Source organism: Neophocaena asiaeorientalis, unplaced genomic scaffold, assembly GCF_003031525.2.
Source record: "Neophocaena asiaeorientalis asiaeorientalis breed wild unplaced genomic scaffold, Neophocaena_asiaeorientalis_V1.1 scaffold167, whole genome shotgun sequence".
Lineage (NCBI taxonomy): Eukaryota > Metazoa > Chordata > Mammalia > Artiodactyla > Phocoenidae > Neophocaena > Neophocaena asiaeorientalis.
This window is the reverse complement of record NW_020175022.1, coordinates 612,289-624,264: the sequence shown is the minus strand read 5'-3', so window position 1 is coordinate 624,264 and position 11,976 is coordinate 612,289. Positions and strand designations below refer to the sequence as shown.

The 11,976-nt window shown below is 49.2% G+C and overlaps 1 protein-coding gene across 1 annotated transcript in view; it reads left to right on the top strand.

The window, feature by feature from the left end:
* Positions 1 to 11,976, top strand: part of RIIAD1 (regulatory subunit of type II PKA R-subunit domain containing 1) — a 15,473-nt gene that overhangs the window by 2,262 nt on the left and 1,235 nt on the right. Inside the window, exons 2-4 of the mRNA XM_024762893.1 lie at positions 4,933 to 5,103; positions 5,597 to 5,673; positions 11,012 to 11,058. Of these exons, the coding sequence (XP_024618661.1) occupies positions 5,020 to 5,103; positions 5,597 to 5,673; positions 11,012 to 11,058 (208 nt within the window). The 5' untranslated portion in view covers positions 4,933 to 5,019. The remainder of the gene's footprint in view (positions 1 to 4,932; positions 5,104 to 5,596; positions 5,674 to 11,011; positions 11,059 to 11,976) is intronic.

Genomic DNA, 11,976 nt, shown 5'->3' with positions numbered 1-11,976 from the left:
CTGCTGGCTGCTCCCGCCGCTGGGGCTGCCTGCTTTCCCGGTCACCTGGGTCCCGGAGCTCTGCTCTCCGGCCGCGCTCTCCTCAACAAAAACCTCCCCCCTCCACACCCCCCTCCCCACTCCCACCTCCTTTCCCCTGACATCAGTGATGTCAGTCTCAGGGGTGGAGGACAAATTCTCTACCCTGGAGAGGGACGCACAATCCAGACAAGAGCCACGCCCTCTTCCTATCTCCTTCCTCCCTGACTCCCTTCCCACCCCCAGAAGAGCAGCTGGTCCTGTTGATAATAACCCTTCCCCCATCTTACTCCCTAATCACGAGTTGGGCAAGGCACTAAGATGGAGAATTTATAGAGGAGCCCTAAGGTGGGGTCCATTGTTCCGGGGGCTGGAGCTGTCCCCGGTGCTGGAAGAGAAGACCCAGGAGAGGGGAGCAGGGGGGAGGAAGAGAGAGGAGCTGGCATCTGGGGAGACTGAGTGGGGAGCCAAGGGAAGAAAACAGGGAAAAGAAGATGGCATAGAGATGGCTGGGCAGATTAGGGGCGGATGGGGAGAAGGGTGTAGCTGGGGAGGGAAGCAGGTCGCAGAGCCTGGGGGAAAGGGCAGAAGGGACCCAGAGAGAAAGATGGAAAGGGGGCTGTGGAAGAGAGAGCAGGGTGAGATGAGTGCAGAGAGGGAACTGTGTTTTCCAGAAAGGGAACCAAGAAAAACTCGATCTTGCTGGCATTTGCCGACGCCCCCTCCTCGCCCTCTGGGGCGTTTGTGTGTATAAGTGCGTGGGCAGGGAGGCAGCAGTGGTGACAGCGGGAGCTCGCACTTGGAAGCTGTTTGAAGACCAGGACACTGTTTAATTCAGCTTTTACTGTTCAGTGTCCAGCACAGTGTCTTGTTCACACGTAGTAGGAGCTTAACAAATATTTCTCGAATAAGTAGTCAATGCCAAGAGCCTCTGATGAGAGTAGATTCCTGATTCCTTCCATGGGCAGAATCACAGCTGGCAAGTTCCCCTTTAGGGCAGAGGAAACCCCAAAATTCCTTCCTTCTGCTTCTCCCCTCTCCCCCACCCCAGTTATGTTCCCTGACTGGGACTTTCTAATTGAGTCAGGTAACAAAGAGGGATGGGGGAAGCATATTTGGGGGCCATTACTCCCCTAAACAGTTAAACTTCTACAGATGATCAGTTTGCCCTGTGATGTTGAGGGAGCTTGACCCCTCTGTACACTGGGCTCACTCACAGCTCCCCCTCAATGCAGGGAGTATCTGCTGGCATCAAGCCTCTTGGACGGGGCAGCCCTTGCCTGCCATCAGGTGCTTACCGACCTGGGCTCACAGCTTTTGTGGAACTCCTTGCCTCCTGTCACCCCTTCTTCACCCCAGAATGGGACTGATGTCTCCACAGTGGTGCTGGTATCTCTGAAATCTGTCCCACCTGAATCCCAGCAGCCCTGACTCAGCTCTCTGGACAGGCAGGCTTTTCTTCTGGAAGGGAATTAATAGTACTATCACTTAGATGGCTCTTACGGTGTTGGTCCGTGTCATAGGCATTGTTTAAGTGCTTTATATTTACTAACTTGTTTAACCCTTAGCACCACCCTATGATGTAGGTTCTATTGTTATCTTCAAGTAAAGATGAGGAAACCAAGGCACAGAGAGATTAAATGACTTGCCTAAGGTCACACACTGGAAAGAGGTATAGCTGAGAGTGGAGCCCGGACAGTGTGGTTCAAAGTCCATGCGTTTAACTTCCCTGTCAAATCTCCTCTTGGGAATGGGGGGAGTGGTTGAGCCTGGCCTTTCTTCCCCTTGTGTCTTCATTTGAGCCCTGGGTGAGAGCTATCCTTCCTTCTACTGCTTGATTCTCCATTCACCACCATCCATCCTTCCCTAGCATCATTTCTGTGGCCTGAAGCCACATTCTGACAGGTATGTATGTTTGAGTGTAAGTGTGAGTGTGTGTGTGTGTGTGTGTGTGTGTGTATGTGTAGACGTGATTACACTTCATGGTACGGATGTCCAGGTGCTCCCAATAGGGTCCTCTAAAAGGGGTGGGTAGGGGGAGATGGAAGAGGACCCAGTGCAGGGTGGTCAGAATATGCGATGGCAGTGCCAGGGAGTCAAGAGTGCAAATACATCTGGAAAGTGACTTTCCACCCATCTCCCCACCCCCACTGCTCCTTCCCTTGCCTCCTAATCTGATCTTGGTATTTATGGAGATGCTAAACAGATCACGCCCTCTGAGGATGGAGCCTAGGAAGACCCCATGGCCCTGTTGATCTCATTACTCTGTGTCTTGTCAGCAGATCTGCCGCCTTGCTGCTCATTCAGGCTTGGGGCTAATCATATTAATTGAAATATTAAACATTCACAAAAATGAATTATAATGAGCTCCCCTCACTCCTCCTCCCAGTCAGCAATTGAGGAGACAGCTGCAGGCAGCAAAACGCCTCCAATCCTTCGCTTAGTTTGTGGTCCCCGGACGGAAGGCTTCAGTCTGAGAGGAGAGGTGGGGTTTAGGAGAGAAGTTGTGGGAGCTCTCTTCAGGCCCTCCTTGCTGGGCGACTGTGGGCACCTCTCTGTTGTCCTTCAGGTTGTAGGGGAGGGAAGCCCTGTGGGGTGAAGACTGGGGGGAAAAATGACCCAGAGGCGCATACCAGGGAATTGCTCTCCAGGAGGAGGTGAGGCTTCCAACTAGGTTCCTCCAAGGTACTTTCTCTGCCCACCATCCCCAAGCTCACCCTCTTTCTTATTCTCTGCACTCAATGTTAAGATGCCCTACATTAAAAGATTATTGACTTTATAAAGAGAGAGCTCACTCCTGGTTTTAGATTCTTAGGAAACGAGACATGCTAAATAATTGGGGTACTTTTCAGAAAGGTCAAAATGTAGTGATGGTATGTGTGGGCAGAATGGCTAGTCATCAAATACTTGCTGGCCTCACTAATTGAAAACGGAGTGAAGACTTCTGTAGCAGAATCTGTGAGAGTGTACAAAGAATTGATTATATAATCTTCCTTCCCTCGAGTGGCTTCTACCTCAAGTGGAGAGGTAAGAAAGGCCAACACAATTTACAATAGTGAGAACTGAGGTGCTGTTAAAAAAAGAAAAGTAGCCTCTCTCATTTACACATATGTGTATTTGGGGTTTGGGCCATGGGATGTGGTCAGTCAAGAAAGGCTTGACTGATTCTCAAATCACAAGAAGATCATAGCTTAGCAGAAGGAAGACATTAATTATTTTATGCATGGGGGTGGGGGATGGAGGGAATTGTGCATGTATATGCCTCTGTGTGTGTGTGTAGATTTGACAGTCCAGACCAGCACCATTTACTGTAATGCAAGCTGTATATATAATTTAAAAATTTCTAGTAGCCACATTAAAAAAGTGAAAAGAAAAAGTGAAATGACTTTTAATAATATATTTTATTTAACCAGTATATTCAATGTATTATTCAACGAGTTTATATGATATATCCAAAATATTCAACATGTAATCAATGTAAGGATTATTAGAGATATTTACATTTTAAAATACCAAGTCTTCAAAATCCAGTGAGTGATTTATACTTACAGCTCATCTGACACTTTCAGCAAATTTCAAGTGCTTAATAGCCACAGGTGGCTCATGGTGACCACATTGGATGGTGCAACTTAGAGGTTCCAACACTAGCTTCTCTGGGGGGTGGAGGGGTGGGAAGAGACAGGTCTTAGCCAACAGGAACTATCACCTCTGATTAACCTCTGCTCCTGCCTAAAAAAATCACTTCTGACAGATGGCAGCTTATCTACCTCTCACTATAACTCTCGCTCCTAAAAAACAATCAAAATGATTACTACCCAGATGGGGTTTCTGAGAAGAGGTTTGTAGCCCACTATTTAATTTACCTCTTGAGGTGTTTTTCCTGGCTTGGGAACTGCCAACATTTTCACTTCTTTTCCTCAGTCTTTATTTTTTTGGCCATGTTGTGCAGCTTGCGGGATCTTACTTCCCTGACCAGGGATTGAACCCAGCCCCAGCAGTGAAAGCATGGAGTGCTAATCACTGGACTGCCGGCGAATTCCCTCCTCAGTCTTTTCCGAGAGGCAGATGGCAGAGAGACCCCCTCCCAGGCCATGGCCTAATGCTGGGCTTGTTAAGCTCTTTCCTTGCTCCTTGGGCAGTTTTCTCAAATCTGAAAAGACTGCCTCCTTTTGGGCTCTTCTCTGCCTCTCACAAGGTCTCTACTGCTCATGATCTCAGAGGGGGTGTAGAAATTCAGCACTTGCGTGTATTGTCAGACAGCCTCCTGCCCTTTCTAGGTGCTATTTTCAGCTCTCTGGCTTTCTGTCTCACGTTCTCTTCTTAATCAGATAGCAGAAGAACACATCTTGAAGACCAACTGCCTTTCCCCTCCCCTACTCCACTGGGAGTGGGAGACATGATTTAGAATTTATAAGGAGCAGTTAATCTACACAAGAAAGTCAGTCCAAGAGGGGAAACTTCTGGCAGCATGTCCCCAGGTCCTTTCCAGCATTTTTAGTCTGAGAACATTCCTTCCTTTGTAGAACTCGGTTCATTCCATCCTATGGGGTGCTTTCATGTTGTGTTAAGAATCCAAGACTTCAGGGTCAAGTGTCTGCACTTGAAGGATGGAAGGGTTTGGCTCCCGGGCCGGTGGAAAGGGAAGAAGCCTAGATTTTCCTTCCCTACTACTAGGCTTTAAATGAGAGAGTCAGGAACCAGATTCTGGGAGACTCTGCCTTAGGAATCCCTTTTCCAGTTATGCTCTAGAGCTAAAGAAAAAACTATTTGAGGTTGGGTGGGGTCAAAAAGGGCTAATTTTCATATGCAGTCAAGCTGGGAATTCAGTCCCCAAATCTGGGGAAGGGGATCCTTTAGACACCCTCCTGAGCTTACTCCTCGGCTTCAGAGCGGCCCCCTATTTGCTTCCCTCAGCCCCGCCCCCTTCTGGAGAGGGCGGGGCCAGGCCGGGGGTGGGTCCTCACCAGCCCCGCCTCCCGTCGCCTTGACGACCGCGACAAGATGGCGACCCTGCCGGGCGGGATTCAAGGGCTGTACCCCGAGGCGCTGAGTCCCGAGCAGCTGGAGAAGCTGCGCGGCTTCAAGGTGGGTGCGGCCCCTGACCCCCGCCTCCATTAGAGTGCAGCTCCCCCTGGGTAAGGGCCCCAGAGAAAAGGGACGTGGAGCCTGTTCCCAGATAAAGGGGCGGAAGGCTGGTGGGTGGAGACACACCCGGCGGACCCTAGGCTTCTGGAGCCCTGAACAGAGCTCAACAGGCGCCTGAAAGTCCAGAAAAAAACTTAAACAGGGATGGGCCAGAGAAATGGACCGAAATGACTGCCGGATACTTCAACTTAGATACAAACAAGAACTTCCCAACGGTAGAGACCCGACCTTAGTTAAGGCCCCTAAGCCTGAGCCGGAGGCAGCATTGAAGATGTTGATCTGTAAGAAGACAGATGACTTAAATGTTCAAACGTCCTGGGAAGAGACCCGGGTTAAGTGCGCAGGTTGTTTCCCCAAGCCCCCCACACCTCCAGGGCTTGAGCCCTGAAATCTTTCTCCTCATGAAGCATGACCTTTTGCTCTTCCCCTCCAGATTCAGACTCGGATTACTAATGAAAAGTACCTAAGGACCCACAAAGAAGTGGAGTTGCTCATAAGTGGTTTCTTCAGGTAGGTGGTTTTCAGACTGGCCTTGAGCAAATAGTGGAAATCTCGTTGGGGATAGATGAGTGTGAGTGACCTCTTTCTTTAAACACTACTTGTTGCTTCCTTTAGGGTCTGAAGTTTAGAAAATATCCTGAGATTGAATATTTTCTAGCACCGGGGTCTGTGGCACCCAGGGTTTTCTTGTTATCTCTAGAGGTTTCCTTCAGTTATCTCAAAATTCTCAAAAATATTAATATGCATTCACTTTAGCTCTAAAGATAAATACATACCTTCCAACACTTGGAAGAGGGAATTTGGCATTGAGAAACTCAGCAGACAGCCATTGGGTGTAGAACCCTATTCTCTATCAGAGGCCTTTAACAAGGTCACTAGAACTTAAAAAAAATTCAGACGTCTGGCCTTTCTCTACCTGAGAACATTGGTGTGGAAAGACTCCCAAGGGTTGGAAGCCACTCCCTTGTAAGTCATGGGGAAAAGAAAACCATTTTCCACCATGTCTTGGAGCACCTTTTTCCTTCCCCCACACTGCCTTTCAGCATGGCATTTGCTTGAGTGAAAATGTTCCTAATAGGATGAAAAGCAAAGAACTGAGGGAAAAAAAATCATGGAGCATCAATGGATGAAAACAATAGAGCTATGTCGAATACTGTTTGGCTACAAACAGATAGGCACGATTTAAATAATAATGGCTTCCATTTCCAGGCACTGCTGTTGGTTTCCTACATTAGCAGTTACCACATTGTATAATTGCATTTTCTTTCTCTCCCTGGACCAAAGCTCTAAGCTGGTGGAGCCATGTTTGTGTCCCCAGGGCCCACAGTGTATGACATTTTGGTACATTTTTGCTGATCCTCCTAGCAACTCTACAAAGATAGTTTATTATCATTTCCATTTTACAGGTGAAATACCTCCCCCAGATTGCTGAACCAGAATCCAAACCCCTGGTTTTTCCACTGTGTTGCACCGTAAGCACACAGGAGCTGGGGAGCCAGAGGTAGGGCTCTCCTTTGTCTTTTTAAAAGTAGGCCTGGGGCTTCCCTGGTGGCGCAGTGGTTGAGAGTCCGCCTGCCAATGCAGGGGACACAGGTTCGTGCCCCGGTCTGGGAAGATCCCACATGCCGCAGAGCGGCTGGGCCCGTGAGCCATGGCCGCTGAGCCTGCGTGTTCGGAAAAATTAAAAAAAAAAAAAAAAAAAAAAAAGTAGGCCTGGAGGGGTGTCTTTTTTCCATGCTTCATTGTTCTTCAAAGTGGCAGCCGATTCTCAGAGGGCAGATAGGGGAAGGGGAAAGGGAAAATGGAAACCTGTCTGTGAGGTTTGGTTTTTTTGGGCCAGGCTTAAGGCTTGGGCAAAAGATAGTTTAGGGGTCCTCTGTCAGTGTCAGCCTTGGAGATCAGGCCATCACTTTCTGTACCTTTTCTTCTAAGGGGAGATAAAGGATGACATCTTTCCTATCCTGGGGAGCTTGCAATCCAAGTTAGGAATGATTCCAGCAGCGAGATTGGGGATAGATGTTAAAACCTGAATTAACTCACCATTTGCAATGTTCACAAACAAAAGGATTAGAGCCCTTGGGGGTGGTGAATAAAGAGGGTGTTGTTTTAGTCACATGGCAGGGGTGGCCCTGCTTCTCTGCCCAGGAACAGTTTCCAGGAGGAGATGGGTGTCTGCAAGGACAGCTCTAGGCATCTTCCCTTTCCTTCCTTATCATCCCCTTCCCTGGGCCAGGTAGGCCACCAGGCTTCTCCTTTTGCTGTCCTGGAAGCTCCTCTGTGAAATCGTCCTGGCGCCTTTTAGGCCTTTCTCTTTCTGAGGGGGAGGGGAGAGGGGAGAGAAAGTGTTTGAACTTTGAGGGTTTGCTTTTGGTTTTCTTTTTGGTGTGATTGTTATTTCCTTTGGATAATACCAGAGTGAACCAGAATCAGCCCCTCGTCTGCATTGGATGCTTCAGATGGTCCTTCCTGTGAGAAAAGAGGAAGGGAGAAGAGGGGACAGAATCCTGGGCAGCATGCCTGTCCTCACCTGTCTGCGGGTCTCTGCTGTACACTCACTGCAAGCCATGAGAAGCCCCACTCTGTTTTTGTTGGGAGGCAAGCTCACCACTTGGGTTTTGCAGATCCTAATGATTTATGGCCATTCAGCTACAACTCTCCAGTCTATACTCATATATACAGTATATGGAACTCTTAATGCCTTGAATTTTAGAACCGAAAAATGTTAGAAATAGGGATCTAACTTATTTTAGGCATCCAGAGATCTCAGGTTTTAGGCTGGAGATATGATAACAAAGTGTGAAATTGTAGACAGGTTTTATTAGGTGTTTTTGTAAACAGCCAGGCAAGATGAATCTTCCCAAACCATAGCACAGATCATATCATTCCTTGGCTGGAAAAATCTTCAGTGGATCCACAATATTGCCTTTTTTTTTTTTTTTTTTAAAACATTCTATTGAAATATAAAGTACAGACAAGTGGCATATCCTAAACTGGTTGAACTTTCACAAGCTGAGAACACACATGATACTAGCGTCCAGATCAAGAACTAGAACCTGACTAGCACCTCAGACCCTTTGTGGCCCCTTTCAGTCACTTCCTCCAAAAAGTTAGCCAGTATCCTGACTTCTAATCACACAGATTCATTTTGACTTTTTGTGTACTTTATACAAATGGAATTCCACAATATGTGCTCTTTTGTGCCTGGCTTCTTTTGCTCAGCAGTATCTTTTTTTTTTTGCGGTACGCGAGCCTCTCACTGTTGTGGCCTCTCCCGCTGCGGAGCACAGGCTCCGAACGCGCAGGCTCAGCGGCCATGGCTCACGGGCCCAGCCGCTCCCCGACATTTGTGATCTTCCCAGACCGGGGCCCGAACCTGCGTCCCCTGCATCGGCAGGCGGATTCTCAACCACTGCGCCACCAGGGAAGCCCCAGCAGTATCTTAGATCCTCCATTCTCATTGCTGTTTAGTATTCCACTGTGTGACTCTACCACGCTTTGTTTATCCATTGTCTCTTTTTTTTTTTTAATTTTATTTTTATTTATTTTTGGCTGCGTTGGGTCTTTGTTGCTGCAGGTGGGCTTTCTCCAGTTGCGGCGAGCGGGGGCTACTCTTCATTGCGGTGGTGCATGGGCTTAGTTGCTCCACGGCATGTGGGATCTTCCCGGACCAGGGCTCAAACCCGTGTCCCCTGCACTAGCAGGCGGACTCTCAACTGCTGCGCTACCAGGGAAGCCCGTCTCTCTCTTTTTTTAAAATATAAATATGTTTATTTATTTTTGGCCACGTTGGGTCTTCGTTGCGGTGTGCGGGCTTCTCATTGTGGTGGCTTGTCTTGTTGCGGAGCACGGTCTCTAGGCCCATGGGCTTCAGTAGTTGTGGCACTCGGGTACAGTAATTGTGGCTCGCAGGCTCTAGAGCGCAGGCTCAGTAGTTGTGGCACATGGGCTTAGTTGCTCTGCGGCATGTGAGATCTTCCCAGACCAGGGCTCGAACCTGTGTCCCCTGCATTGGCAGGCGGATTCTTAACCACCGCGCCACCAGGGAAGTCCCCCCATTGTCTCTCTCTTTTTTAAACTATTTATTTATTTATTTATTTTTGGCTGTGATGGGTTTTCCTTGCTGTGCGTGGGCTTTCTCTAGTTGTGGTGCATGGGCTTCTCATTGTGGTGGCTTCTCTTGTTGCGGAACACGGGCTCTAGGCACGCAGGCTTCAGTAGTTGTGGCACACCGGCTGAGTAGCTGTGGCTCGCGGGCTCTAGAGTGCAGGCTCAGTAGTTGTGGTGCATGGGCTTAGTTGCTCCACGGCATGTGGGATCTTCCCGGACCAGGGCTCAAACCCGTGTCCCCTGCATTGGCTGGCGGATTCTTATCCACTGTGCCACCAGGGAAGTCCCCCCACCATTGTCTCTTGAACTGAGTATGAATGTCTCTCCCTGGTCTTCAAGGCCCTCCATACTAGGGCCTCCTTCACTTCCCACTACTCCCTGCACATGCCCCCACTCCAGCCAGACTGGACCTCTCTGATCATTCCACCGCCCTCTGCAGGGGCACTGACACTCCTTGAGTGCTCTTCTAGACCCTGGGGAAACAAAGGTGGATACGACCCAGTTCCTACCCTCTGGAGTTCACTGTCAATAGGACATGGGCAGTTCCCTTTAATTTTGGGGCCTTTATTCCTGCTGCTCCTTGGTCTGGAAGGCTCTTGTCCCTCAGCCCTCGTCCCGTGTGTACCTCAAGGGCGCTCTCAAACGCCAGCTGCTCTGTGAGGATTTGGGGGTCTTGCGGTAAGGAATCACTCTCTCTCCTGTGATCTCCCAGCACGCTATTTCGTACCCTCCCGTAGCACTACCTGGAGGTTACTTGGCCTTTTGGACATTTGGGAACTTACCCATTTCCTTTCACTTGACTGTAATTCCTTTGAGGTGGGGCTTATCTTTTTAAAATCAATCCCTCATATCTTATATAGTGACTTACACAGAATTTGTGCTCAACAATTCTCAAATTGAATTGAAGGAGAAGAAGGGAAGCAAAATTCTTGAAGCTTGGGAGGCAGGGGCCTCCTGGGCAGGGAGGGCCTTCCATGCCGGTGGGGCAGGGCAGCCACGGCCACAAGGCCATGTTGTAGAGCACTGGCCTTGGAACCACAAGACCTGGGCTTCCTCTCCTTTATTTACTTGCTTTATGAACTTGGGCAAATGGTCAACCTTTTGAAAGCTTGCTTTCTTCATGTGTAAAATGGGGCACAGTCATTGCTGTTTCACAGAGTGTAGAGTGAGATAATGTTTATGAACGAGCTTTATGAGCTATAAAAGTTGGTGGGCTATAAGGCAGTTTCAGATTCCCAGTGGCACCGGCGCCGTGGGTTTTGTCCCAGTGTCCACTGTATGCAGGGCCAACAACCATCTCAAGTCCGTCCTCTCAGCGTGGTTTACTGTGCCCTCCCCCCGACCCGTGGCGATTCCTGGTTACACTTCCTTGGAGGGTGGTGGGTTGCACATCTGTCCCACCACACGTGAGTCCCTCGAGGAGGAGGCAGCGAGCTCTTCAACTTGCCGCCTGGCCTGGGCCTGGTCTCTGGTTCTGTGAAATGTTTGTGGAGTGAATGGCAAGCTTCACTTGGCTGCAGCACTTGCTGTCTTGTGAGGTGAGCATTCCCTAGGCTTCTTGCCATTTAGAATGTCTTGCTCCTGGCCTCAGATCCTGACTAGAAGGAAAATCACGAAGGAAAGGGTCCTTGGCAGGAGTCCTCTGGCTTTCTGCCTGCCAGGACGGGTGTGTCTCGGGTCATCTGCCCCGACAGTGCAGGACCTGCTTTACCTCCTCCCCTTATCCCTTGATGTTTTCCAGAGAAATGTTTTTGAAAAGACCAGACAACATTCAAGAATTTGCTGCAGGTGAGTAAGGCAGCGTCCATTTTGGGCGTTTGATAAACGAGCACCACGAGTGTTACTGTGAATTTAGACTCGGACAATCCCAGGATTCTCCCTGCAGAGTCTGGGGTGCTTCTTTATCCAGTGTCTCCCAAGGGAGCTTTTTTCAAAAGGCTCTTTCCTCAATGTCATTTCCTCAAAATGAGGACAGGTAAGAAACGAGGCAGAACTTCCTCGTGGTAAAGATTGTTAAGAATTTTGAGATTCCCTAAGGAACAGATTGGCAGCTCTTACCCTGGGAATCTTAAAGCAGGGTTCTCAACCCTGGCTGCACATTAAAATAATCTGGGGAATTAAGAAAAAATACTGATGCCCAGGCCCACCCCCAGAGGTTTTTATTTAATTAGTCTGGGGTGGGGCCGGGCATCCACAGTTTTAAAGGCTCCCCAGGTGATTCTAATGGGCTCCGCTGCCCTGAGATGGCTTGAGGTCAATGGTATTTAAAGGGAAGGGGCGGGGCTCGATGATTTCTTGGGTCCTTTTAGCCCTGCGATTACAGCCTCAAACCATCTCTGACTGAATCTAAGTATGTCTTTGCTGTCACAGCAGATGCTGCCTCTGATTCACGTTATGCTGGGTATATAAAAATCCTCTTCTGTCGTCATCCTGCAAGAGCCTGGCTCTCCTCTGAGAGGATATTCTCAGAGAGGGCGTGATGTCTCAGAGACAGGAGCCAGCAGGCCTAGCTGAGACAAGAATAACACTTGGTATTTATTTGGGCCCCAAGATGGGCCTGGAGCAGAAAGCCAGAAACTCCCTCAGCCCTCTCATGGCTCCCTGTGCGTCAGCAAGCTGACAGGCCAGCGGCAGGGCGGTGTGGAGGGGACAGGGGCTGCCCTGTCAGCCCTTGCTGGGAACGCTGGAGCTGGAGGCTCAGAACTT